General features: G+C 43.8%; 1 protein-coding gene and 1 pseudogene across 1 annotated transcript; one reads left to right on the top strand and one right to left on the bottom strand.

The window, feature by feature from the left end:
• Nucleotides 1–27,873, bottom strand: LOC121141309 (annotated as a pseudogene).
• On the top strand, nt 12,958–19,308 carry LOC121141308 (T-cell-specific guanine nucleotide triphosphate-binding protein 2-like). The gene is made up of 2 exons (XM_040748502.1): nt 12,958–13,269; nt 17,811–19,308. Exon 2 carries the CDS (start codon nt 17,829–17,831, stop codon nt 19,071–19,073), a length of 1,245 nt encoding a protein of 414 aa, XP_040604436.1. The 5' UTR covers nt 12,958–13,269; nt 17,811–17,828; the 3' UTR covers nt 19,074–19,308.
• Nucleotides 27,874–27,907: the final 34 nt, after the last annotated feature.

Below are 27,907 nucleotides of genomic sequence, written 5' to 3'. Positions count from 1 at the left end.
TCATTCCCAGTAACCGGGGGCCTTAGATATGTATGTTCCCACCTTTTTTTCAAAAAGATCTTCCTTATTAAAAAGAGTTATGGCATCATTTGCTGCAGTTTCAAGAAAGAGATTCTGCAGATAGTAAGTCTTTCTGTAGTAAATACAAGTAGCAACTGGTCCACCAGTGCCCCGAACCATGGGGCATTCAACATGAGGACCCTAGGGCACCTAGGAGAAAGATGGGGAACAGGAGATATGAAGAAGAAACACAAGACAGGATTCTGATCAAGTCCACAACTTTATTTCATCCCAAAGGGAAGGGGGAGGGGAAGGAATGGGGGTACAGTGCAGCTGAAACGAGACTGGTGGAGAAAAGGTCAGTGGGATGTCCTCTGGTAACCTAACTGCAGATTCTAACTTCATCTTTCACATTCTACACTCTATTGTACAAGCCTACGTCCTAGTGACTAGGCAGATAAGCCACAAGTGTGTTTCCTCAGAACTTGCTTCCTATCTTAAGAGGTGGTATTTCAGCAATGTGATCTTCTCTATGAGGAGGGCATGATAATGCTATGACTGAACTCTGGCAGAGGCCCCCGACATCTCCCCCTTTCTGGTTAAACAAAAAATAGACACAGCCGGAGTGTAAGTTACCCAAAAACCACAAGGATGATGGAGCCTCTCTTAGGAATCGATCTGAGGGGCTTCCACCTTACCTGTCATTGGATCACTTTGCCAGCCATCAAAGCTCCTGACTTAGGGGGTGAAAGCATCAGAAGGGAACCCATCCTTGGTCAGCCATCAATAGGGGTGGTTATTTATTTTGTGGGTAAAGGGTCCTGCCAAGTTCCCTGGCTGGGGTTGCATAGGGGGGCCTTGGATTATGTGCCCCAGGGGAGTTTGTCTCCTTTTTGCTATATGGAGACTGGGAACTTGTCATCACTGTTATCAACTTTCTGATAAGGACCACTCTCCTTATCAGTCTCTGATAGTGGATCTGAATAGGCCTTGCAACATGATTATCTATTTTTTTTTGTTTAGTTAAAGTCTGTCAGGCGCCTAAGGGCCCATGGGCCAAAAGAAATAAGTAATATAAAGCCTAAAAGGAGGCCCAAAATGTTGGACAATAAGGATAGCCGGGGAGAAGTAGAAATCTAATTGTTATACCAACTCCCCTGTTGTTCTCTCTCTCTTTTCCTATTCTCTAGACCCTCTCTGACTTTCTACACACTATTTGACTCTCCCTGCTTTGTTAACAGAGAAACACATTCCTCTTTGTTTGAGAGCTCAAGGAATGAAATCCTAGTTCCTTCTCCGGTGGCTCCCAGGCACAAAAGCACATCTTGTTTAGAATAATAGTTAAGGCTGGGAATCAATTTAACTAAAATGTAAAATATAGAGGCAGAATTTAGGCGGTGTGAGTAGATGCGGGTGGTAAGGCCATCCTGACAGGCCCATGGTTCTTAGAGATCGATCATATAAGCAGAGTTAGTAACAGGGAAGAGAGCGAGGTTGCAGAGGTGGGGATGGGTTGAAGGAATTTAGAAACTGGGCGGGAAGGAGGCTATGCAGAGTCAGGAACACTGGTTCAGCATGTTTCACTGGAATTGGTTTGGACAGCTTTCCATGGTTTCAGGTCTGGTTTTTTTCTGCGCTCCATGCATCCCACCACATTCTGGCAGCCACAAAGCTTTGTTCTTTTCCTGTAAGAAAACACAAACATTCCCTCCACCCCAAATTGGGTCTTTTCCACTGTCTAGTGTATGGGTGTTTTTATCTGAACAGAGCAAAAGTCACCCAAATCCATCATGCCAGAATCTGTCTGTAGTAGATTGTTCACTGGCATCCCCATTTTTAAAAAATTTAAATGAAGAGTGCATGATTTAATGCATCATGTGGAGACAAAGGTGATTTTATAGCCATTTTTGCAAGCTATAAAAACACATGACTTAGGTTCATTGTGGAGTATGTCTGAATAGTTAGTTACTCCCATGCCCGTGGAGCCTGTGGCTAAGGCCTCAGATACTCCAAGTCCCACTATCAGGAGGATGAATTAGATAGCTCTCTTATGTCTAGGAATAAGATAATCTGTGGGCTCACTTCCTGGAATAAACTCTCTATCTGGGAGAAGAGTGGCTAATATTCGTAACCCTGTCCAATTTGTAGGCAACATATAATAAGCCATTTCATTTTCACATGTTAAAAACTTACCAGGTGGGGATTAGTGACATTACTATTTTAGTTTTTAGAAGTTGCATTTTTAAGGAGCTATGAGCATGTTCTACTGTTCCTTGAGGATTGTAAGGAATACCTGTTGTGGTCAATTTTCTATTGAGTACAAAATAGCTGAATGCCTTATTAGAATATCCAGACCTATTGTCTGTTCTTTATCACTTTTGGAACTCCCATGTAGGCAAAACATTTTAAACAATGACTTATCACATGCTTGGTGACTTTTTTGTGTGGTGGCCATCAAAAAACCTGAATACCTATCAACTGCCATGTGTACATATTTTAACTTGTCAAGTTCTGTAACATGAGTAATCATCCATTTGTAATAAATGATTAGGATGTAGGCCTCTAGGGTTCATTTTTAAATAAGTTGCAGATAAATATTGTGGGCACAATTCATTGTTTGACAATTTTGACAAGCATTCTCTCTAGTTAAACCAAATTGCTGTTCTAGACTTTTGCTATTTTGATGATGAAAACTGACAAGACTGTAGAGTTCTCTCCACCAGAGTCAAAGAGAACAATGTTGTTGATTTATCTGTTGACTCTTTTCCCCTGGCCAGTGGGCTGGGAAGGTTTGAATGAGCTCTAGTGTTACCCACATAACATGGCAATTGCATTTTGAATTTGAATATTTTAACCTGATCATTGTTAGTTTTAATGTATTGAACTGTCTTTATTATTTGAAGAACTTTAAAAACATAATGATTGTCAGTGTACAATTAAATGAATTATTTACTAGAAGTTGAAAAACCATTGTAACAGCAAATAACTGGACTATCTGAGCTGAAGCCAGAGTTGTTTGCTCCACATATTTCTTACCATCTATACCATAAGTTGTTCTTTTATTAGAATAACTCTTAATAAAAACTAGCACAACATTTTTATAGGACTAATTTTTACTATTTTGGAGAATATAAAAGGATGTGTTAGCTCAAACTGTAACAGCCTATGGGCTGTAAAGTGATTATCAGTTTTCCTAAAAACTGAGCAAAAGCAGTTATCCACAAATCTTTGTTCTGAAACAATAAATCAGTCATGCCTGAGCCCCTGCTCTCAGAGGAGGGCAGGCAGCTGTCCACCATTCCTGTTAACATTCCTTTGCTAATTGTTGGTCATAATGGTCCTCTGCCAGTTGTAAAGGATTCTCTAGCCCAAGGGATAACTGACAGATCCCATGACCTCAGCAACTCTGCAAGCCTTATCTTATCTTATTCAGATGCATCCTGACCAAAACATATATTTATTGTTTTGCTCCAGGTCTTGTATGGTGTAAGTAACCATGGAAACTGAAAATTGTGGCCCTTTTTTAAAGGCCCCCCTCCCTTGTTTTGATGGTGGGCATCTCATGTCCTCCATCATGGAAAGAAATCCAATCTGGCCAGCCTGAACAGAACATTCAATGTGGGGACTGGGAACACCTAGGAGAAAGATGGAGAACAGGAGATACAAAGAAGAATGACAAAACAGGGTTCTGATCAAAGCGACAACTTTATTTCATCCCAAAGGGATTTATATAGGGGAAGGGAGGAGGGAAAGGAATAGGGTGTGTAGTGCAACTGCAATGATCCTGGCGGAGAGAAGTTCAGTGGGATGGGTAGGTCATCTTGTGTCCTCTGGTAACCTAACTGCAGATTCTAACTTCATCTTTCACATTCTACCCTCTATCGTACAAGCCTACATCCTAGTGACTAGGCAGATAAGCCACAAGTCTGTTTTCTCGGAACTTGCTTCCTATCTTTAAGATGTAGTATTTCAGCAATGTGACCTAAAATCATCCCTTCTCTATGAGGAGGGCATGATAATGCCATGGCTGAATTGTGGCAGAGGCCCCTGACACACCAGTAATCGAGGAAATGTGCTTGATACATTTCCATAGTTTGTCTTCCAAGGGCACATTATTGCCTTCCTCAAACAAATGGGGAAACCAAAGGTGCTCCTTGAGTTCATTCACAGATATGATAAGATCTTGAGCAATGTTTTCCAATGAGGCATCATCCAGTCCAAAGTAAGACTTGTAGAGATTAGATGTTTAATTCAGATCCTCTAACTCATCCCTGATCATGCCAACCAATGGAATGGTGGCCAATGCTCCAGCCTGCACAGCCTCTAGGAAGACTTTCTGCTTCAGGGAATCTCTCTTGAGGTTAATGGTGGTCTCAGTAACACTGTTTAAGGACAGTGTGAAGACTTGTTACTTGTGGGCTGGCAGATCCCTTAGGAGTTTTGTTTGCAGGTTTGGGAAGTCATAGTCAGACATATCAAGGTTGGAGACCAAGAAGACTGGAGGCTCACTGGAGAGGGCTTCCTTGAGTTGCCTTGAGCAGTCATCTTGGATTTTCATCAGGACATTCTCCTTATTGAAGGCCTTAGGTTTACTTTTCTTTTCATTATATATGTCATTATCTATCTTGGTTCCAACAAAGTAGAAATTCATCTTCATCTTTTCGATGGCTTTCGCTAGTTTTGCATTATTTTCTTTGAAGCATGAAGCCGAGGTGATAACAAAGAAGTCATACTCAGCAAACTTCATTGCCTGTAGGTAGTTTTCTGGTGGGAAGAAAGTGGACCCAATGCCAGGCAGGTCCCATATTGTCACCTGAGGAAGCTTTGGGTGTAGGTATGGCACTCTCTCCATGGTTGTCTCTGTCACCCCAGTAGGGGCTGCACGTTCTTCTTCCTGCCCCAGGTCCCTCAGGGCATTGATGAAGGTGGACTTCCCTATCCCTGTCTCTCCTGTCACAGCAGTGTTCAAGGGGGGGATCTCAATGTCTCTCAGTACTTTGTGGATTACAGAAAGTGCATGCTGTGATGAAGATAGCCAAGAACCTTTGTGGGTCAAGCATGAAATATGTGGCTTGAAGGTGAACTACCTCCTATAGGGTGAAGTGTTTAAGTGCATGGTACCTAGCTGGTGGCATTGATTGGAAAAGTTATGGAATTATTAGGAGGTAGAGAATTACTGGGGAGAGTAAGTCACTGGAGACAAGCTTTGAAGTTGGTCCCATTTCCTGTCCTCATTCTGCTTCTGAATTGTTAATGCAATGTGATAGAGTGGTCTCATGTCCCAAAGCCATGCCTCCCAACTATGATGAAATGTAACCTCTCTGAAACTGTGAGCTAAAAAGAACCATTTCTCTCCAAAAAATGGGGGGACATCCTGGAGGTTATTTTCCTGAATGTGGGATGAAATCAAGGTGATGGTTTCGTCAGAGATGATTTGGCTTTCCCTCTTAAAGTTCTTAAAGAATGCATCAATGCTGGAGGCCCAAGCCATGTCTCCGTAGAGTAGAAGCTGAATGGAACAGAGAAGAGAGAAATCATAATCATTAACTAAAATCAGGGCACAGCTTTGGAGCCTGCTGTTGCAGTAAAGCAGGCCCCCAGATCTGTCCCACATCAGATCCAGCATTGCCTTTCTTGGCTTCTCTTGGTTGCTGCTTCCACTGCTGACCTGAATATGAAGAGGCCTCTTGCTCAAACTTCACTTCCGGCTAGAAATTTCCTTGAAACCCTCGGTATAATTCAGACTCCATTTATTCTGTGAAGTTACCCACTATAGCCCTTATCATCTCTTTGAAACCTCCTTTAAATTCATTTATTTTCATTAAAATGACACCCCAAATGGTATCAATTCTAAAAGGACACAAAAGAAGCAAAACTTCCAGTATGGGCTTCAACCTTATTTGAACCCATTACTGAATTGCCTGTAGCGCCTCAAAGGCTTTGATCTCTTACATGATTATTCTGTAATGAGGAAATGACACTGGACATGGTTTGGAAAAGGCCTAGTTGAAAAGAGATGTTCAAGAACTGCAATTTCTCTTTAGTCTCATAGGAAGGTCAGGACATGGCTTCCATGGTAGGCCGACTCCTACGTGATAGACCCTGCTTACTGGAGGTTACATGTTCAGTTGTGTATGTCTATGTGCTATGTTCCTTGGGGGTGATTAGTTTGGAAATCAAGACAATAAAACAGTTGAGTGTTCACCCCGGCACTGACAGGGACATACTGGGAAATTTTGACGTGTGTCCTGTATAATACTGACTAGATTTTTAAGGCCAAACATTTCTCAAAATCAACATTTCTAAACTCTAGGAAACACCACGGTTAACTTGGAGATAGAGTTAAAAGTATAGAAAAAGAACACATTGGGAATAGTTTTATTTCATATTTACCTAATATATATAAATACTTTTTGTCAGGAATGGGAAATTCCTCTTGAGTTGCTGGTAAGGGGAGTCTAGGATACTCCAAAAACAGTGAAGGTTACTGCTACTGCCCTTGCTTGATCCCCAGAAGGTGAAGGCCCTTTTGCTGAAGACAGCACACATTTCAGGTACAGGACTCAGACAAATCCAGCTGCATGTGAGCCAAAGTATACCTTTCACAATACCAGAGGGTGCTGTGCAGGTTGTCAAGGGAGGAAAGCATTCAATGATCTTATCCAGCTGTGAGCCACAATGATAATCCCCACATTGAGGTAACTCTACAGGTGTAATGGTGGCATTTATGTTTTGGTGGTAACCCACAGCCGTCTAATCGGACTTCAGGCTTGTTGAACAAGGAGAAAAATCATTCCTGGTAAATGAAAACCTAGCCAACCACGTGTTGCTACCAGTGAGGTCATAGATCTCAGAGGAGAACCCACTATGGCCACTTTCCTATCCCAGTATATTCCTAAGTGCTTTCTAAATACTCATCTTTATACCCACAGGTACGTGGAGCTGTCACTCACCATGAAATATGCTGCTTTTCATAGCAGAGATCACTTTAGAAAGACACAACTAGTCAAAGAGCAGAGAACAACAGATCTATGGTGCCCAGTGGATACATTGTAACTCAAGCCTTACACCCAAGACCCAGGAAACACTGCAGAGGAGGGTGCTGAAAGACAAGAGTCACAAGACTGCAAAGTCTTGACATTTCCAAGTCTGCAAGATTGAGTCTAACGCATGTGAAGTTATGATAGATCCATAAAACCTCATGATTGTAGCCATTTAAACAAGATCTGAGCAAGGATACCACCAGTTGACATGCCAAAGTGGATGTTAGAAATTGCATGTGTTGTCACACTTAGATGAAGCGTCACAAGTGATAAAATGCTGTGGAGAGGCAGAAGTGGTCTTACCCTCAGATAAGTCTGTCTGTCTATCTATATGACCGTCTGTTTGCCTGTCTATCATCTATCTTTATATCTATGTATAAGAGATATACTAAATGCTTCAGGTTGTGCTTACATATGTATTTGTTTGAAGATATGTCACACTAATGAATTATTAGAGGCCATAAATTTGAAAGGCAATAAGGGGTATGGAAGGGACTTTAGGGAGGAGAAGGGGTAATGATGCACTTGTATTTTAATAAACAAGAGGACCCTTGGTTCATGGCAAGCATTTAAATTACATAAAATTCAAAATTCAGAAAAGGAATTAAAGAGAGAGATGAAGGAAGGAAGGAAGGAAGGAAGGGAGGGAGGGAGGGAGGGAGGGAGGGAGGAAGGAAGGAAGGAAGCAAGGAAGAAAGGAAGGAAGAAAGGAAGGCAGTCTACTTTTAGATTCAAGGGCAATCATGGGAAAGACCATACTGCACAGAATGTCATTCACATTGTCTGCCTAAGAACATTATGCTGATATACCTAAGCCAGCCAGTGCTACATTGTAAGATATTGTCTCCAAAACACTGGATAGAGCCTCCAGGACTACCTGCCTACATCATGAGGTGCTGGTAGCCTTTGAACCTTCCTGTCCATCCACTATCCACTCCATGATGTGAATCCCTGTTCCTCAGAGACTTCAGACCCCCAACCTGCAGTGACTGCTATGCATCTTCCCCACTCAGTGTCTGGCCTGTTGGTTTTCCAGCTGTGAACCCACCTACTCACCCAGGGAGGTCAGCATTCACACTTTTGAGTCTTCCACATTCACCTGACTTGTGCTGACCACCCCATGCATCAGAGCCTTGAAAGACAACTCAACTGCTTGCTATTATATAAAAAAAAAAGCCTCAGTGACCAACCTGATCTGCCAAAGACTGTGGTTGTTTCTGATCTGGGCTTTTATCTCCATGGGCAAATGAGGAGCTTACAGCATACACTCCAAGAGCATCTGGGTAACCAGCCTGCTGTCCATCTCCAAGCTTGACTGCTTCAGAAGACTGGCACAGCCCTCAGCACTCATGTGGAAGGAAGGGCTGTTGCTTGTCTGCTTTGGGATGCTCTGTGTCACAGAAGATGGCCACAGAAGGATGCTACTGTGAAGGCTCCCTGATTAAATCTCCCCAGTTTCTCCTGCTCCAGTGTCAGCAGCCCACTCTCAGTGTTATCACCCGTGTAGGGTTATTGGCCAAGCTGAACTTAGAAACTGTTCACTTACCTGAGCAGTGGCGAGCTTGATCTGTTGCCAATGCCACCTGTGGGAAAGCTCTCCTCTTTTTTATTTTATTTTATTTTTAAGTTTAAATTTAGATTAGAAACAAGGTTGCTTCACAAGTCAGTTCCAGGTCCCTCTCCCTTTCCCTCCCCTCCTTCCGTGCCCTCCCCCTAACCCCTCCATTATCCCCTCATTTCCCCAGGGAGGGTGAGGCCCTCCATGGGGGTGTCCACAGTCTGTCATTTCATCTAGGGCAGGGCCTAGACCCTCCCCCAAGAGTTCAGGGTGAGAGTGCGTCTCACATTGTTGGATGGGAGTCCAAAGTCCGTGTGTATACTCCGGATGAGTACTGATCTAGAAAGCTCTCCTCTTAAGAAAGCTCTTTGCAAACCAGTGAGGGCAGTGATTGTGGAATGATCTAAACCTGGAGCTCACACTCAGGATGTTCAGGAAGAAAAGAGATGACCCGTCGAGTGCTGGTGTCCCAGGAAGAACTGCGTAAAGAAATGAGGAACACTAGGGATGGACAGCCTGATATTCTCCAAGTTACTTTATCATCCCTGGTCACCCAATGCCCTTGCTGTTTACACTTCTTGCTGGATATGAGCTCAATTTATACAAACCAACTTACAACTAGAGTTGGTTTCAGTTTCTATTCCTAGAAATGGCAGGTTTGCATGAAACAATGGGGAAGTTCTTTAGAGGATATTGCAGATATGTAAAGCCGTTTGAAGTTGGCCTTGCTACATCTGTGCCCTGGGCACGCATGGGGTCCTTCTGCAGTGTCTTGACTTCTTTATAGATTTACCAGTCTGACTTAACTTTTGGTTTTAATAAATTTGAGGCTTTTAATTAAAGCTTTTAAATAAACCAGTACCAAATCAGAGAGTGATCTCTAGGCAACACCCTGGCTATAGTTAGCCAATGGATTGCAAGTGGAAAAAAATCCACCAAGTTATAATTTTGGGGAGCCTCATTAACTTGTATGCCTGCCAGGGTGTTTGCAAAGTTTAATCTTTTAACAGACATCCTGCAGATACTTTATCATGCAAGCAAACAAGCATTTCAAAAAAAGCAGATCAAGGCATTAGTCTGTTTAATCTGTGACCAAGTACCTTGTAGGAATACCTTAGGCTGTGAAATGTTCAATGGTTAGCTTTTTATTCTAAAGAGCAGTCTAACTACACCAGTAAGAGGTCTGTCTGGGGCCAACTCACAGGGTACATTAAAGGTAGGCAAGGTAGAAGCTACTTCCTCATGGGTTATACAAGCTAAAAAGGACTTTGTTTTTACATGCCTAACACAGTAAATTCATCCTCTAAACATAATGTTCAGCATCACATTTCCAAACCGGTGAGTCTTTCATGTCTTAGATTCTCACACTTTTAAAAAAATTGTGATCCATTATTTGGTGCTACTCCTCAGATGGTTTGTGATTTCTTCATTCTTCATGTTACCTCATTAGTTATAAGCAGACAGCCTTTACTTTGTGTTTTATGAATGAAAACAAAAATCCACAGCACAGAAATATCCATTTGTGAGAACACCAAATAATGGGCCAAAAATAAAAATAAAAATCCAAGACATGAGAGAAGAATTTCCAGTGCTTTGAGGACTCCTCCTCACTATGGATCTTCTGTGGTGACTCCCACATCCCTGAGAAGTTTCAGAGACTCTAAGAACAGTAGCACACAAAGGAGAATGACAAGCCAGACCTCAACTGTGTGCAAGACAGATCCACACCTGATGAATTTTTAGAACAGAGGCTGAAGGGAACAGGACATGGATTAGTTACAAAATATCTTTTTAAAGGATATTTTAAATGCACAGCCATCCCATTTCCTTCCACAAGGAGATGACTCACACACACTGATCCTAAACCATTAACTGTGTGCAGGTAACACACAGGCCTGGGCACATTGAAGAGATACAACTCAGGGCTATAACTCCCACTGATTTAACAAACCACAGCTTCAGGAACAGAATGAGTGGACTCTGCTTGTCTTCTGTGTCTAATACTGTGTCCATTCAAATAGTCCTTCCTGCATAACAAACTTGGTTTCCTGATGTCCTGTTCATTATATTCTGCCCTACCAAGGAGGGCCTCTGCCCAAGGGCATAAAGGGGAAACAAACACTGACTCTGAGATAAGGGGAGATGTTGCCTTTGCACTACTGGCTGAGCTGGGAAGCTGGACTCACTGAGATACAGATCTCTGCATGTCTCCCCTAACTGCTGTCTTCCCAGACACCTGATGCTGCCACCACATAAGGAAAGCAGGACACAGGAACAGCCTGCCAGTCTCCCAAAGCATGAACTGAACCCTGAAACACAGTGGTAACAGCTCAGGCTGAATGAGGCCCAGGCTCCACTCTGCTGTTTCGCTCTTCTTATGAATACCCAGGGAGCACTGAAGTCCTCTGGATGAGGAAATGGCTATGACTGCAGAGCTGTCCTCCACCTCTGAGAGCAACATAACCCCTCCCCCATGCTCACTACATCACCTTGCATTGGGAAAATCTGCCTCCAATCTTTCTTGGGAATATCACACAGTTGTTGGGCCTTCCCTGACATGGCCAGGACACCCAGTTTCTGCTTCCAGTAGAAGTTCACTGTTCAACTGACTCCAGGGTGCTAGGAAATCCCATTCTCCACCATCGCCTGGGTCAGACACGCTTCTACACTGACACACGTGATTCAGGATTAGGGTTCTGACCATCCGTTCTTCGTTGCTCCTGTGTTTTCTTGTATGAAGACTGCCAGCAGCTGAGATCACAGCAAACAAGCAAGTGAATACAGAACAATCACACTGGTCAAGGTCTCAGTGGACAAGGCCGCTGTGAGGGTCTGAAGCCATCTAACAGCTAGGACTCACCGGTTTGGAAATGTTATGCTGAACATTATGTTTAGAGGATGAATTTACTGTGTTAGGCATGTAAAAACAAAGTCCTTTTTAGCTTATATAACCCATGAGGAAGTAGCTCCTATCTCGTCTATCTTTAATGTACCCTGTGAGTTGGCCCCTGACAGACCACTTCCTGGTGCAGCTAGACTACTCTTAAGAAAACAAAAAAAAAAAAAGCTTGTAGATTGGGTGGGGGATAGGAAGATGGGGGGAACAGCTGGCCTGGTGGGGAGGGCAGGGGAGGAGGAGAGAGGGAGCTGGAGTTGACATGTGAAAAAGCTTGTTTCTAATGTAAATAAGAAAAAAAAAGGTTAACGGTTGCACAATTCACAGCCTAAGGTGTTCCTACAAAGTAATGGGTCACAGATTAAACAGGCTCACAGCTATGATCTACTTTTGTATGAGACACATGCTTGCTTGGATGGTGAAGCATCTGCAGGATACTGTTACAAGATTAATCTTTGCTCACACCTAGGCAGGAATATAAGATAATGTACCTCCCAAAACTTATAACTTTGTGAGTTTTTTCCCCTTATAATCCATTGGCTAATTATTACCAGTGTCTTACCTAGAGAATTTTCTATTGTCTGTTCCTGGCCTGAGTCTTTTATTTCAAAGCCTCAACTTTATTAAAACCAAAACTTAAGTCAGATTGATAAATCTAAAAACAAGCCAAGACACACAACAGAAGGATAGCATGCCCAGGGCTACTTGCCATCACCTGAGTTAGCAGTCCCCAGTGGGGAAGCCATAGGGTCAAACCCAGGTTCTACCATGAACTGTGCTCTCATAGTGTTGTGCCAGGTTCATGGAAGCCCAGATACCAACCCGAGGAGCAGACACCTCCAATGCAAAAGCAAAGATTTATTTTTATTGTTCAAGTTGGCCAACTTGAATCTCACTCCATGGTGGGGAAATGAGATTCCAACCAGCCAAAAAGAGAAGCTTTTAAAGGGGTATACCATAAGGTTGAAGGTCACAAATTTCAGAGTTTCCATGGTTACTTAAGGTCATACAAAGTACAGAGTAAAGCAGTAACTACATATTTTAAGCAACATACATTCATTTGAATAAGATAAGACAGGGCAGGGGATTGCAAGGTCACAGGGTCACAGGGTCTGTCAGTTAGCCCCTGGACCATGGGATCTTTACAACCTTAGGTCCAGCAATTAGCAGGCATAGGAATTTTGACCCAAGTGGCAGAGGGTGACCTCCCCTTCTCTGAGAGAGGGTTTCAGGTGCCAGGCACAGCATTCCCAGTCATTAGAAGTTCCCTTTTCAGGAACTTTTATTAATTTCAATTTTTTGTACTTCAGTGGTCACACCACAGAATTAGTAAAACCAACCTCAAACAGCTTGACCCATCTGCAAATTCTCTGAAGAATCTCCCCATTGTTTCACTGTTTCATTTCTAGGAATGGAAACTGAAACCAACTCTGACCACAAGGTGGTTTGCATAAATTGAGCTCATATACAGCCAGAAAAGTGTACAAAGCAAAGACTCCGTGTGGCCAGGGATGCTAAAGTAACTTGGAGAAGATCAGTGCATCCCGAGTGCTCCTCCTTTCTTTACGCAGTTCTTCTGAGGACACCAGAACTCCACACCTCACCTGCTTTCTTCCTGAACATCCTGAGTGTGAGCTCCAGATTTAGATCAGTGAGCTCCAGATTTAGATCATTCCATGATCACTGCCCTCGCTGGTTTGTAAAGAGCTTTCTGAAGAGGAGAGCTTTCCTACAGGTGGCATTGCCAACAGATCAAGCTCGCCACTGCTCAGGTAAGTGAACAGTTTCTAAGTTCAGCTTGGCCAATAACCCTACACGGGTGATAACACTGAGAGTGGGCTGCTGACACTGGAGCAGGAGAAACTGGGGAGATTTAATCAGGGAGCGTTCACAGTAGCCTCCTTCTGTGGCCATCTTCTGTGACACAGAGCATCCCAAAGCAGACAAGCAACAGCCCTTCCTTCCACATGAGTGCTGAGGGCTGTGCCAGTCTTCTGAAGCAGTCAAGCTTGGAGACAGACAGCAGGCTGGTTACCCAGATGCTCTTGGAGTGTATGCTGTAAGCTCCTCATTTGCCCATGGAGATAAAAGCCCAGATCAGAAACAACCACAAACTCTGGCAGATCAGGCTGAGCATGGTGCTTTCAAAAATTCTGCTGCTCTCAGTCAGTTGTTACTCTGATGGCCACATTTATAGTTCTTGATGCTTTTTTCTTGCATTTGCAGAACACTTGGCTCTGTATATATGCAGGGTTTTAGCTATAATATGACTCCAGCAGTTCCTTTTTCAGCCCTGTGTATCTGGTGTCCTCCAAGCCTCATGTATCTACATGGATGTGCTTTTCTGTCTCTAAATTTGTGGAATTTTATGCTACCATTGGTTGAGAACCTTTTCTATGCTGTTGGAATGGAGTTCTCCTTCTAAGGCCATATTTTCATGGTGTTCCACAGGTCACACGTGCAATGTTCATAGGTTTTCAATTTTTATGTTTTTCCTTGAAAAGTCATCCAAGTCCCCTACAATGTTTCAACCCTGATATTCTCTCCTCCATAAGATCCTCTCTGTTGGTATCTTTCCACTAAGAATTTTTAGTCTCTAACCTCATTTAAGTCAAGACTTTCCTCAGTATTTCTCTTGATTGATTTTTATTTTCATACCCTGTGCTGACTCCTACCTTTCACCTAGCTGAGCGTTTGAGCCCACATTTTTTACTCAATATATATTTTTATTTAAATTAGAAACATGAATGCTTAGAATGTCAATCCCAGCTCTCTCCCACCCCACCTCCCTTGTCCCTCCAGCAGCCCTCCCAGCCCCCACCCAATCCCCACATCATTCCCCAAGGAGGGCGAGGCCCTCCTTGGGGGGATCTCCAAAGTCTGTCATTTCATGCAGGGAAGGACCTAGGCCCTTCCCCATGTGTCCAGGCTGAGAGAGCATCTCTCTATTTGGAATGGTAAGCCCACGTTTTTTAAACACATTTACAACAACCACTTAAATACTTTCTCTGGAACTCTATCTAAGTCATTCCCATGAAGGCCATTACTCAGGGATTTAGAAGAAACTCACTGTGTTGTTTTTTACATAACCAAGATTTTATGTTCGAATTTGCTTAGAACACTGACTGATTTTCTTTTGTACATATTTACGGCCTAAATTATTTTATAATAGGAAGCAGTTGGGTGGTCTCAAAGGTTCTCATGCATGGGGTGGTCAGCAGATGTCAGGTGAACATGGATGTCTAAGACTCAAAAGTGTGAATGCTGACCTCCCTGGGTGAGTAGGTGGGTTGACAGCTGGCAACTCTGACAGGCCAGACACTGGGTGGGCAAGATGCATAGCAGTCACTTCAGGTTGGGGGTCTGAAGTCTCTGAGGAACAGGGATTCACCTCATGGAGTGGATAGTGGGTGGACCGGAAGGCTGACCCGCTGCCAGCACCCTATTAAGTAATCAAGTCGTCATGAGGCTCTATCCAGAGTTTTGGAGACAATATCCTACAATGTAGCACTGGCTGGCTTAGGTACATCAGTGTGATGTTCTTAGGCAGACACTGTGAATGACATTCTGTGCAGTATGGTGTTCCCATGATTGCCCTTGGATCTAAAAATAGACTGCCTTCCTTCCTTCCTCTCTTCCTTCTTTCCTCTCTTCCTTCCTTCTTCTCTCTCGCTCTCTCTCTCTCTCTCCCTCCCTCCCTCTTTCTTTTTCTGAATTTTGAATTTTGTTTAATATAAATGCCTGTCATGAACCAAAGGTCCTTTCTTTCATTAAAATATAATTACATCCTTACCCCCTTCTCCTCCCTACAGTCCCTTCCATACCTCCTATTCCCTTTAAATGTATGGCCTCTAATAATTTATTACTGTGACATACCTTCAAACAAATAAATACATCAAAACAACCTGCTGCATTTTGTATAGCATATATATATACATATGTATGTATACAGATGGATGATAGGTGATGGATGGGTGGATGGATGGATGGATGGATGGATGGATGGATGGATGGATACATGCATCTATGGATATACAGACAGACTCATCTCTGCATAAGTCTACTTCTCCCTATCTGCAGCTTTTGATCACTTGTGACTCTTCATCTAAGTGTGACAACACATGCAATTTCCGACATCCACTTTGGCATGTCAACTGGTGGTATCCTTGCTCAGATCCTGTTTAAATGGCTACAATGTTGAAGTTTCATGGATTTATCATCAGGTCACATGCAGAAGACCCAATATTGCAGACTTTGCTGTCTTTTCACTCTTGTAGCCTTTCTGCACACTTTTTTGCATTTTTCCTGGGTCTTGGGTGTAAATCTTGAGTTACAGTGTATCATCTGTGCACCACAGGTCAGTTGTTCTCTGCTCTTTGACTAGTTGTGTCTTTCTAAAGTAATCTCTGCTTTGAAAAGCAGCATCTTTGTTGGTGAGTGACAGCTCAACCTATCTGTGAGTATAAAGGTGAGTATTTAGGATAGGAAAGTGGCCACAGTGGGTTCTCCTCTAAGATCTATGACCTCACTGGTAACAGGTGGTTGGCTAGCTTTTCATTAACCAGGTGTGATTTTCTTCTTGTTCAGCCAGCCTGAAGTCTGATTAGACGGCTGTGTGTTCCCACCAAAACATAAATGCCGCCATTGCACCTCTAGTTATCTCAGCATGGGGATCATCATTGTGGCTCACAGGTGCCACAGCTGGGTAGGATCATTGAATGCTTTCCTCCCTTGGCAACCTGCACGGCACCCTCTGGTGTTATGAAAGCTAGACTAGCCCTCGGGGAGGAGACGTTGGCATTCGTGCAGCTGGATTTCTCTGAGTCCTGTACCTGAAGTGTGTGCTGTCGTCAGAAAAGGGGCCTTCAACTTCTGGGGGTCAAGCAAGGGAAACAGCAGTAGCCTGTGCTGTTTTGATAGTATTTTGGGATTCCCTCACCAGCAACTCAAGAGAAGTTTCCCATTCCTGACATAAAGTTTCTGTTACTGTATGACTAAAAGGGGAGACATTATCAACCAAGTGCCATTACATCATTCCAAGTGTATGCATAAGGACTGAACCAGGCCCCCTGAACATGAGTGTCAGCTAGGAGGTCTTGGCAGTCTATAGCGCCTCTGGCAGTGAAACCAGTATTTATCCACAGTGCACAAACCCATTCCTCATGGAGGGATACTCTTTCAGCCTAGATACAAAGGGGAGGGTCTAGTCCCTGCCCCAAATGACTTGACAGACTTTGATGATCCCTCATGGAAGACAACACCCTCCCTGAGGCGTAGATGGGGGGTAGGATGGGGGGTTTCAGTAGGGGGGTTATGGGAGGGAGAGGAAACTGAGATTGATACATTAGATAAGATTGTTTCTAATTTAAATAAAATTGATAAAAATAAAATGTATATATTATACATATGTAATATAATTTACGTAAATATGAAATAATAAGATTCGCAATATAGTGGTTTTTTATAGTTTTAACTGTTTGTCCTGGTGCTTTCTGGCTATGTGAGCCATTGTGATTTTGAGAAATGTTTTGACCTTAAAAACCAAGTCAGCATAATACAAGATGCTTGTCAGAATTCTCACAGGATGTCCCTCTCAGTGCCTGGTGTGGAAGCTCTGATTCTTATATTGTCTTGAATTCTGACCTAATCACTCTAGAGAACACAACATTGGACCATACACAACTGAGCATGTAAAGTCCAGGAAGCAGGGTCACTCACTTATGAGTCTGCCTGAAATGGAGGTCATGTCCTACCACCGCTAAGAGAAGAGAGGGAAATTACAGTTAGTTGGACATCTCTTTTCACTTCAGACTTTTCCATCCCTTGTCCAGTCTCCTTTCCTCATACAGAATAACCATGCAAAGAGACAAGAGGCCTTGGGAACCTACAGGCAATTCAGTAATGGGTTCACATAAGGTTGAGGACCCTACCAAGAAAAGTCTTACTGTTTTTTTAATGTATTTTGGGGGTTGACAACATGTATAGATGTCATTTTAATGAAAATTAATTTAAAGGAATTTAAAGGTGACTTCAGAGGGATAATAAAGGCTTCAATGGCTAACTTCACAGGATAAGTGGAGTCTGAATTAGACCAAGAGATACAAGGAAATTCCTAGCAGGAAGTGAAGTGTGAGCAAGTGGCCTCTTCATATCCAGGTCAGCAGCAGAAATAGCAACCAAGAGAAGTCCAGAATGACAATGCTTGATCTGATGTGGGACAGGGTTGGGGCCCTGCTTTACTGCACCAGCAAACTCCAAAGCTATGCCCTGCTTTAGTTAATGATTATAATTTCTCTCCTCTATATTCCTTCAGTTTCCAACATACAGAGACATGGCTTGGGCCTCCAGCATTGATGCATTCTTTAAGAATTTTAAGAGGGAAAGCCAAATCCTCTCTGAGGAAACCATCATTTTGATTAAAACCCACATTCAGGAAAATAACCTCCAGGATGCATTTTCCGTAATCCACACTGCACTGAGAGACATCGAGAATGCTCCCCTGAACATTGCTGTGACAGGGGAGACAGGGACAGGAAAGTCCACCTTCATCAATGCCCTGATGGGGATGGGGCAGGAAGAAGATGGTGCAGCCCCTACTGGGGTGACAGAGACAACAATGGAGAGAGTGCCATACCCACACCCAAAGCTTCCTCAGGTGACAATATGGGACCTGCCTGGCATTGGGTCCACTTCCTTCCCACCAGAAAACTATCTAAAGGAAATGAAGTTTGCTGAGTATGACTTCTTTATTATCATCTCAGCTTCACGCTTCAAAGAAAATGATGCAAAACTAGCGGAAGCCATCAAAATGATGAAGATGAATTTCTACTTTGTTCGAACCAAGATAGATAATGACATATATAATGAAAAGAAAAGTAAACCTAAGGCCTTCAATAAGGAGAATGTCCTGATGAAAATCCGAGGTGACTGCTCAAAGCAACTCAAGGAAGCCCTCTCCAGTGAGCCTCCAGTCTTCTTGGTCTCCAACTTTGACATGTCTGACTATGACTTCCCAAAGCTGCAGACCACCCTATTGGGTGAGCTCCCAGCCCACAAGCGCCACGTCTTCATGCTGTCCTTAAACAGTGTTACTGAGGACACCATTAACCTCAAGAGAGATTTCCTGAAACAGAAAGTCTTCCTAGAGGCTCTGAAGGCTGGAGCATTGGCCATCATTCCATTGGTTGGTAAGATTAGGGATGACTTAGAGGATCTGAATGAAACATTCAATCTCTACAGGTCTTACTTTGGGCTGGATGATGCCTCATTGGAAAACATTGCTCAAGATTTTGGTATGTCCACGGATGAACTCAAGGTACGCCTTCGCTTTCCAAATTTGTTTGCAGAAGGCAACGATGTATCCTTAGGGAAAAAACTACTGAATTATATTGAACTCATTTCCTCAGTTACTGGTGGACCATTTGCTGCTAGGTTTTACTACAGAAAGACTTACTATCTGCAGAATCTCTTTCTTGAAACTGCAGCAAATGATGCCATAGCTCTTCTTAATAGGGAAGACCTTTTGGAAAAGAAGGTGGGACCATTTATATCTAAGGCTCCTGATTACTGGGAATGATGGGAAACAAGGCACAAGCTCCACTCAATGTTTAGGTCTGGCCTTGCTTTGGACACTGAATCATAACCTACTCCCGAGTAACACACCTTGTTTGTGGAGCGCCAGAGAGTGTCCTTTTCCTCATCCTGAGCCTGGGCTCAAGTGTGCTGTAGTAGTAGGAGAAGCTTCAACACTTTGCAAATGTGTGAGGAAAACTCATTTCCATTAAAATCATTTGTATAATATCCATGATAAATATGGATTTGATTTGTGATTTTTGTGGTCAAATGAATCCTGGACCTTTTACCCCTGTGAAAGTCTTCACACACTTCTGCATTCTCACAGCCTGGTCTGCTTGTCACATTGCTTTGACGGTATCGAGTGCCCAACACTGTTGGAGGGGATGAATTCAAGTGGGTGGGTAGCCTCTTTGGGAATGTGGCAGGAGATCCAGAAGCCAGGGTAAAAGCAAAAACCAACTTCTTTATCGAGGGTACGGGCAGGCCATTTATACCCCTTCTGCCAAGCTAGAATACTTCTTAGTCTCTCTCTCTCTCTCTCTCTCTCTCTCTCTCTCTCTCTCTCTCTCTCTCTCTCTCTCTCTCTCTCTCTCTCATTAGCTCAGGCCATCATGATGTCAGCAGTCTCCAGGCCTTGAGGCAGACCTTAGTCTGGCTCAAGAGGGGGTTGACCGGCCTGGAGCCAGCTGCTAGCCTTCTCCTACACAACTCTGTGCAGACAAACACACTTCATCAGGAGGTGTGAGCCCTCACAGGAGGCACACAACAGGTAAGGACTGTGACCATTAGTCACACTCCAACCAGGAGTTGCTAGGGAAAAGCAGAAGAGTAAACACATCTGTAGATCCTCTTGGTCCACACAAATGAAGATATGTATTTCATATACTTCCCTAGCCAATGTGAGTGAATTGGAAATTCACACTATGTGATTTGCAACCCAAACTTTAATTATAAACTGTCTCCCCTTGTAATTTCACTCATTAGAAAAAAGAAAATATCTGCTTGAATGTTTTTCTCTAATCTCCCAAGGGTACTATTGGTACTTGCTCTCATTTGAACTGGGCCAGAATGTGGAGCTGTTGACAATTGTTTTTTTCCACTACTCTGTTGACCATTATGGACTTTTGGATAGTATGTCAGAATGTTCGATGGGCATGAGAACCCTATGAGAGATTATCTTGATTATTTTATTTTGTTATATTTCATTATCAAGGAAGAACCATGTTTTTTAAACAAAATTCTTTATTTTTTCTTTGGGAATTTCACATGATGTACTCCAATTCATATCACTTCGCATTCCCTCTGTATTTGCCCCTCACTTCTACAGCAGCCCCCCCCAAAAGAAACCCTCCAGATTAATTAAAAACAAACAAATAAAACTGCTTCCCTCTCCCTCTTTCCCATATCTCTAACACCTCTTCATTTGACATAGTGGCATTTGGGATATGTGTTGTGTCACACAGTATATCCTTTTGTCAAATCAGCCCCACCTAACATGCTCACTGTAATGAGTAATTGGTTCTGGTTCAAGGCCCCTGGCCCACCATCATCACCGGAGGCTCACAGAATCTCCTCTTGGTTATCCTGCCGTTCCCTATGTCTTGGAGAACCTGTGGATATTGTTTTGCAGGACCAGTCCCTTCACATGCTCTAGCAGATCATAGATGTTGTAGATGTAAGGGTGGGCTAACCCAAGGCCCAGGATCTGGGTCTGGGTGGTAGCTGAGCTCCTCAATTGGGGATTCTGGAGCATACCCCTTAGGAGAGGTATGGAGCCAGCTCTCCTAGGCCTGTGTCATCAGTGATAGCTCTCCCATGCCCATGGTATGAGGTGGGGGCCATCTCTCCTCAGTGCAGAAGCCAGATCTTCCACGAGACGTGGTACAAGCACTCCTGCTGCAGTGTCAAACTAGTGTCAGGGCCAGTGACAGGAGGGACCAGCTCAACAAGTCCCTTGGATTTCAACATGCATGGTTCCTATGACCCCCTGTGATAACATGGACCATTGACATCGACACAGACTCCAGCTACAGCAGGAACATAGATCCATATATGACCTTAGGCAGCAGCTTGAGCCCATATGTCACCATGGCCCCAGTGGCAGAACAGGCCACCCATATCAGCATTTTCCAGGTGGCTGCATGGCCCTTGGACACCAACATGGTCTCAGATGGCAGACCAGACCCTGAGCAGCTGCACAGCCCGCAGTGGTAACAGGAGACACAGACATCAACTCAGACGCTGGCTGCTGGAAGAAATGGCCTTAGGCAGCACTGGTGACACCATGGCTCTGTGTGGCAATGCAAGCCACACAGACACCAATGTGGTCACCGTTCCACAGGTTGAGGCCTAGACCCTGGACATCCATAAGGACTTTGGTAGCCATATGGGTCATGAATGTCAACACAGACTCTGGCTATGGTAGGAACACAGACATGGCCTTAGGCAGTGGCCTGGTCCCTGATGTCACTGTGGCCCTGGGTGACAATCAGGCCACCCATGTCAGCCTGTTTTTCACTGCCTTCACTTCTTCAGTCTTGCCTTTCTCCACAGCGCTTGAACCCTTCTGCTTCCCTTTCTCTCCCATTTCTCCACAATACATTTGCTTGTCATAATGGCATGTACAAGCCCGGCGCCTTCAGCCAGGCTGACCTGTGAGGACCCAGGTTGCCCTGTTGGTTTCTTTGGCCTGTCTGAGCCGAGTGGTGCCAAGTGGACCTGCGATGCCTTCAGCCAGCCTGGATGTACTGTGGAAGAACCACCTTAATGTGAGGCGGGACCCTCCTCCCAAGAAAGAAGATTCTGGACTGCATGAAGTGGGTAAGGATAGTGGAACATGAACGCTTTTCACCCCTTTCAACTTCCTATATTTGCAACTGGACCAGCTCTCTCAGGCCCCTATGGCTGTGATTTCCCTACCAGAGTTCAGTATAACCTTCAACTGTGAGCTAAAAGAAACCCTTTCTGCCTTACATTGCTTTGGCTAGGTTATTTTGCCACAACATAAAAGAAATTCAGGCAGATACCTAAAGTTACTCTTGCTTAAAGCCCCTATGTAATTCCCATGGTTACAGCTTTCCCACCAGAAGGGAAGAGATGCGTGCATCACATTCCATGAGCAGAAAAGTTCAGTATTGGGTTCTCTAGAAAACCAGATGCAGTAGATCAAGGCCTGTGTCCTCTTACAACTCTGTCAATGTGCACATCTTATTGACATTAGTTAATTCTGTGTGTGGTGACACAAATATCTGACAAACACAACATAAGGGAGGAAAGCCTGCTTTGTCTCAGAGTGACAGTGAATTACAGTCTGCTTTGTCTCAGAGTGACAGTGAATTGCAGGCCATCATTCCAGAGGTGACAGGTGGCAGAAGCAGTGGGGTCCATCAGATCAGAAGGCTGTCTGTAAGACAGCAGAGAAGAAGCAGAGAGAACTAGAGGACAGGAGGCAGCAATTCAGAGTCCTGGTCCTCAAGAACTACAAACAGTCCCCAGACTCAGGATCCACAGCATTAAATATAGGAGCCTTTGGAACATATTTCAGATTCCAAACGTAACACTAATGTAGCACTATCTTACTCTCTTTCTGAAAACTTGGACATACATGGAGGAATCGATGTTGCAGCTTGTCTCCAAACAGCCTGTAGTAAGAACTGTCTCTTCTTTGGTGATGTTGGATCTTCCTCATTGTCTTGGCTGATATAATAAACAATATGGGAGTTTGTCCAACGTATGCCCTCACTTGAAATTTAGTATTGTCTAAAAGACTTCAGGTCACCTCTACCTAATGGTGAGTACATCTGGATAGTAAAACCTGGCCAGGTTGCCATGTAAAATTCACCTTCCCAATCCCCATGATTACCCTATTTCTTTTTATTCCAGCCTTCACATATGTGTGTATATAAAGATATGTATATCTAAAGAAATTTGTGTGTGTATGTATATATATATATATATATATATATATATATAGAGAGAGAGAGAGAGAGAGAGAGAGAGAGTTGTATTTTCATGTGGTACAGTGTGACAACTTGACATAGACATGTAACACTAAATGACCAAATCTAGGTACTTATACTTCCATATCCTTAATCATTTTTTAAGCTTTTGCATTCACCTAACTAACATGTCCAATTAAATATGACATTTTGATACATGCATACCATGTATACTATCTTGGTTTGTCCTCCTGAAGCTAAGATATCGTGACAAAAGCAACAGTGGAGAACAGGTTTATTCCAGGTCATAGTTCAGAGGTACAGTCCAGTCCATGGCAGGGAAGTCATGCTGGTTCTGGAAGCAACTGGACATGTCATATCCACAACTGGAGACTGCAGAGAGCACTGAGTGCATGTGTGCTAATGTCCAGATCCTTCCTTCACTTGATACAATCCAGCATCTCCTACAATCCACAATTGACATAATCAAGGTAACCCCCAGCAGGGATGCTCAGAGTTGGCTGTCTCAGGAAACTCTAGATTTTGTCAAGTTAACAATTAACACTAGTCATCACATGAACTATCCAGATCAGGATTCTTTTGTTACCACTATAATATTGGCACTTTGTCATTGGTGTGTTTGGGCTCGTCCATTTTGCCTATTTCATAAAATTTGTAAAAGATTATTTAAAACTAGTCACTAGTGTGCTCTGTAACCTAGACTTTATGTCTTCCATCCACCTCTTTAGGTACCTGTTATCCAAACAGTCTCTGTCCCTCTACCCTCTTTCCAGCCTCTACTAAACACTTTTCTACATTCAGCTCAACCATCGACACACACAAGAGAGCAAGAATTGATAACTTATTCTCTTTCTCATTTTCCTTTATAGCATTGTCTACAGAACAGCCTGCTCCTGAAGGGTACTCACCTGCCTCTGTGCCCTGCTGCAGAAGCTCCAATACCTACACTGTGTGCCTTGAAGATGAACATAAGCGTGTGGACAGATGTGCCGTCCCACATCCCTGATGTATCCACCCCTGCCTTGGTGTGTGAAACACCAGTGCCAAACACTAGCTTGGCCTATAATCTATTTCTGTGTGTCTCAGTTCTTCTGATCACAGTGGAAAGCTGTTGGAGCGATTCTGCAGAAGGAAATTTTCAATGGCTGGCATGGCCTTGGAAGGGATTCTATCCAGCATGGTGTAAACGTCTCTGGAAGGACTTGTCCTTCTCGTCCACTCCCTCTGCCTTGCCAAAAACCATTAGGTTACATCCCTAAAGCTAGACACCAAGGTCTAGTTCCTTATTTTGCCACTTCCTCCTCTCGAAGCTACCAAGATCTAGCTATCAAAGTATTGAAATCCAGCAATCAAAGGCCCCCACTGGCTCACCTAACATGTCCAATTAAAATTAAACACCTCTCCCTAACCCAGAGTTTCCAACTGTACCTATATAAACTGCCATGTGAGTATGGCCCACATCTATCTCCTCTCTATCCAAAAGCTATCCTTTGTCCCCCTCCATGACAAATTCCCCCTCCCCCTCCCCTTCCTCCTTTCTTGTTCCCCTTCTCTTCTCCTTCGTCATCTATCTTCTGTCTCTGCCTCTTATTCCCTGCCCTTTGTCTCTCTGGGACAAATATATATCCTTCATGCTGAGATGTTGGCCTTGGGAGTCTATCTTTGAGGATTGGAGTCGTTTGTCCTACTTACAGGAAAGTATATTACAAGTACATGACACTACCCACTGATGACAACAATAAACTTCTGCCTACTCAGGCCATGCCATTTTAGCCCCCAGAGGTTAGTGTTTATTTATTTCATTGACAGGTTAGAATGGCTGGGTGAGCAGAGACTGTTGGAGAGGGGCTCATGTCTACAGGCTCTGTCTCTAATTGTCTGGAGACACAGCTGTCCCTTCTCCCTACCATACACACATCCTGTCACATTCTTAGTGATGCCCTGTCTAAGCCCTAACCATAATCTCCTCCTTGGTTTCACTGTGGGAGTCACAACACAATTCTAGGAGTTGAGGAACTGGGGTAGAGCAGCTGACTATATCAAACCTGCAGTCCTGGCTCATATTTCCATGCCAATGTATCCTGAGATGAGGAGGGGAGACAGGAGAGTAGCCACCTTTGTCCGCGGATAGCAGGGTACTGGAAAATGTATTCCCTTAGAGCCTTGATATCACAGTGACACCTGAAAGGAAAGAGAGGGTCAAGGTCACATGTGGAAACAGAGTCTGCTGTAAACCCAATCTGCTCACCTCCAATCTAAGAGGTCTCTGAGAGGTACACCAAGGTCCTTTTACCTTTATAAACCTCCTTTTGCCTATGTCCCACATCTGTCTCCCCTCTATCCTGAGGCAGTCCTTTGTCCCTCCAGGACAAATACCCCTGTCCCCTTTCCCTTGTTCCCTTCCCCTTCCCCCTCATCCTTTATCTCCTGTCTTTGTCTCTTATTCCTGCCCTTTGTCCCTCTGGGGCAAACAAATTTCCTTTGTGCTGAGAACTTGGTCTTGGGGGTCCTGAGCCAATATATTTCCTTTCACAGATACCACCAAAATGCAACTTGGTAAGCCAATGAGTTTTCTTGGGGCTACTTACTGGAATATGTGTGAGGGTTTACTTAAAGGAGCAGGAATCACTCAGACAGCTGCATGTCCAAAGCCCACCCCTACATAAGTAACAGCTCTCAAAAGCTGGGAAACATGGAGCAACTCAGCAGGCTGGAGAGTGCCCTTTCCAAGTGACTCTGGTCTAACCTTCCTCCAGGCAGCTTGGTTGGTTTCCACTTCTTCCAGGCAGCTGTTCTGCTCTCAGAGTTTTCTTGCAGCTCGTCTTTATTCGTTGGAGAGGGACCATCAGCTTTTACTGCTTACTCTGGCAGGGAAGGACCTAGCAAATCTAGTCAGTTTCAGGGACTTCCTGGAGATATTTTGAGTTGTGTATCTCTCTGTCTAAAGAGCTTCCCTGATGGGGGAAGTCCTTCTGTGTATATGTTGATGAATAAAGCACAGTTGGCCAATAGGGAAGCTAAATAGTTGGGGCTAGGAGTCTCAGAGGATTCTGGGAAACTGAGTAAAGGGAGTTGTCACCATGTGATCTCCCAGGAAGAAAGGACGGTGTCCTTTGAAAGATAAGTCCTTATAGAAATATATATTAGTAATTATGGGTCAATAATTAAGTCAGAGCTGGCCAATGAGAAACAATAGCAAAAGGCCAACAGTTTCATAATTAATACAGTGTCTTGTATGTTCTTTGGGGTCTAAAGTGGCAATGGGATCCAGGCAGCTGACAGGAAGAATGCATGCTACATGTCCCTGCAAGATGGAATGTTTCACTCTCAGAGAAAACTGTTACATAACAAGGGATCACATTGTCCAAGCCTCTGGGCAATATGGAGACCTCTGTTTGTAGAGCTTGTGCTGAGGCCCCTCAGGCAGTGCTTATTTCAGAGCTCCTGGGTTCTATCTGCACATGCCTGGCCACTCTCCGTCTCTCTTTCTCTCTCTGTCTCTGTCTCTCTTTCTCTCTTGTTCTGTCTCTCTATCTCTGTCCCTCTTTCTCTGTGTGTGTGTCTCTCTGTCTCTGTCCCTCTTTCTCTCCCTCTGTGTGTGTGGGGGTGCACAGTGTGCGTTGAAGGGTCCAGAAATAGGAATATAGAAATGAAGGGTAAAGAAACATAGAAATATAAAATTGTAAGCCCAAGCACATTTTGAATAAAAGAAAGAAACTGACAGTCACTGTTAACCTTTAACAACCCCTTTCTGCCGTAAGGGCAGACACCCTGGCATCCACTGTGTAGAGAGGAAATTTTAACACTTGCCTCCTGCCTCCAAGCTTCAGCAGACAACGTTAGCTTCTAACTATTGCCTCTATGGGACCCTGTGCATTGCATTCCCTTCATTTTTGACTGTCCTCCTGTGTGATTCTACTCTGCCTTGCTTTCTTTCAGGGACAACAAAAAGCGGCTATGTCAGTCGCACGCATTCGCAAACATCCTATAACCAAAAGTTGTAAAACCTAAAATGTAATGTGACTCTAAGCCTGACCACAAGGTTGTAAAAACTCTCTCAATCACACCTGGTGATTGGTTTTACTTTTATAAAAAGAGGCCCCAAACAAGCCCCCATTGTCACAGTTTGGAAGCCCAGTCTCTGGCTATGGTCTCAGCAAGCTGATAAAATTTTTATGCCCCTCGGTGATTTTTTTCTCTCTTTCTTTTGCTAGAATAAAGCTTGTTTCTGTTTCAGACTTTGGTGCCTGTTCCCCCATTATTTCCTCCCCCAAACCAACTGTGTCAGGAAGTGGTCCATCTCGGGCCAGCTGACAGGGTACATTCAAAGTATGAGCCACTTCCTCGTGGCTTATGCAAGCTAAAAACAATGTTGTTTTTACAAACACAGTAAATTTACCTTCTAAGCATAATGGTCACCATCACAGTGGAAATTTCCATGAGTTGCCAGGGAAATAACCCATTGCTCCCTGGAGCTCACTTGCCAGCCAGCCTTGCCTAACTGGTGAAGTTCGAGCCAGTGACAGTGTCTGTCTCAAAATAAGGAAAATGGTATTGAGTGACAACAACACATGTCCGCCTACACTGCCCATTGGGTGAGAGAAAGAAAATCAGCAGGACAGACAGCACAGGGTGTGGGGTTACTAGTGTCTGCAACCATTGAACCCTGGACTCCCTGGATCTGAAAGTCAACATTGCCCAGCAATAGATGCCAACATCTGAGCAGAGGCTCTTGAGGAGGGAAAACAGAATGGTCAGTGCCAGGGAACATTGTTGACACTGGATTAGGCCACCATGGTAACAGATCAATCAGGAAACCCTGGAGTTGGACTTGAGCCACTTCAACAAAGCTCCACCCCCCTCTCTGAAGGACGAT

Source organism: Mesocricetus auratus, unplaced genomic scaffold, assembly GCF_017639785.1.
Source record: "Mesocricetus auratus isolate SY011 unplaced genomic scaffold, BCM_Maur_2.0 Super-Scaffold_100007, whole genome shotgun sequence".
Classification (NCBI taxonomy): Eukaryota; Metazoa; Chordata; class Mammalia; order Rodentia; family Cricetidae; genus Mesocricetus; species Mesocricetus auratus.
This window is presented reverse-complemented; position numbering and strand designations above follow the sequence as displayed.

What these genes read in the sequence shown, in the direction of transcription:
- LOC121141308 (XM_040748502.1), top strand. Translation starts at nt 17,829, where the DNA reads ATGGCTTGGGCCTCCAGCATTGATGCATTCTTTAAGAATTTTAAGAGG.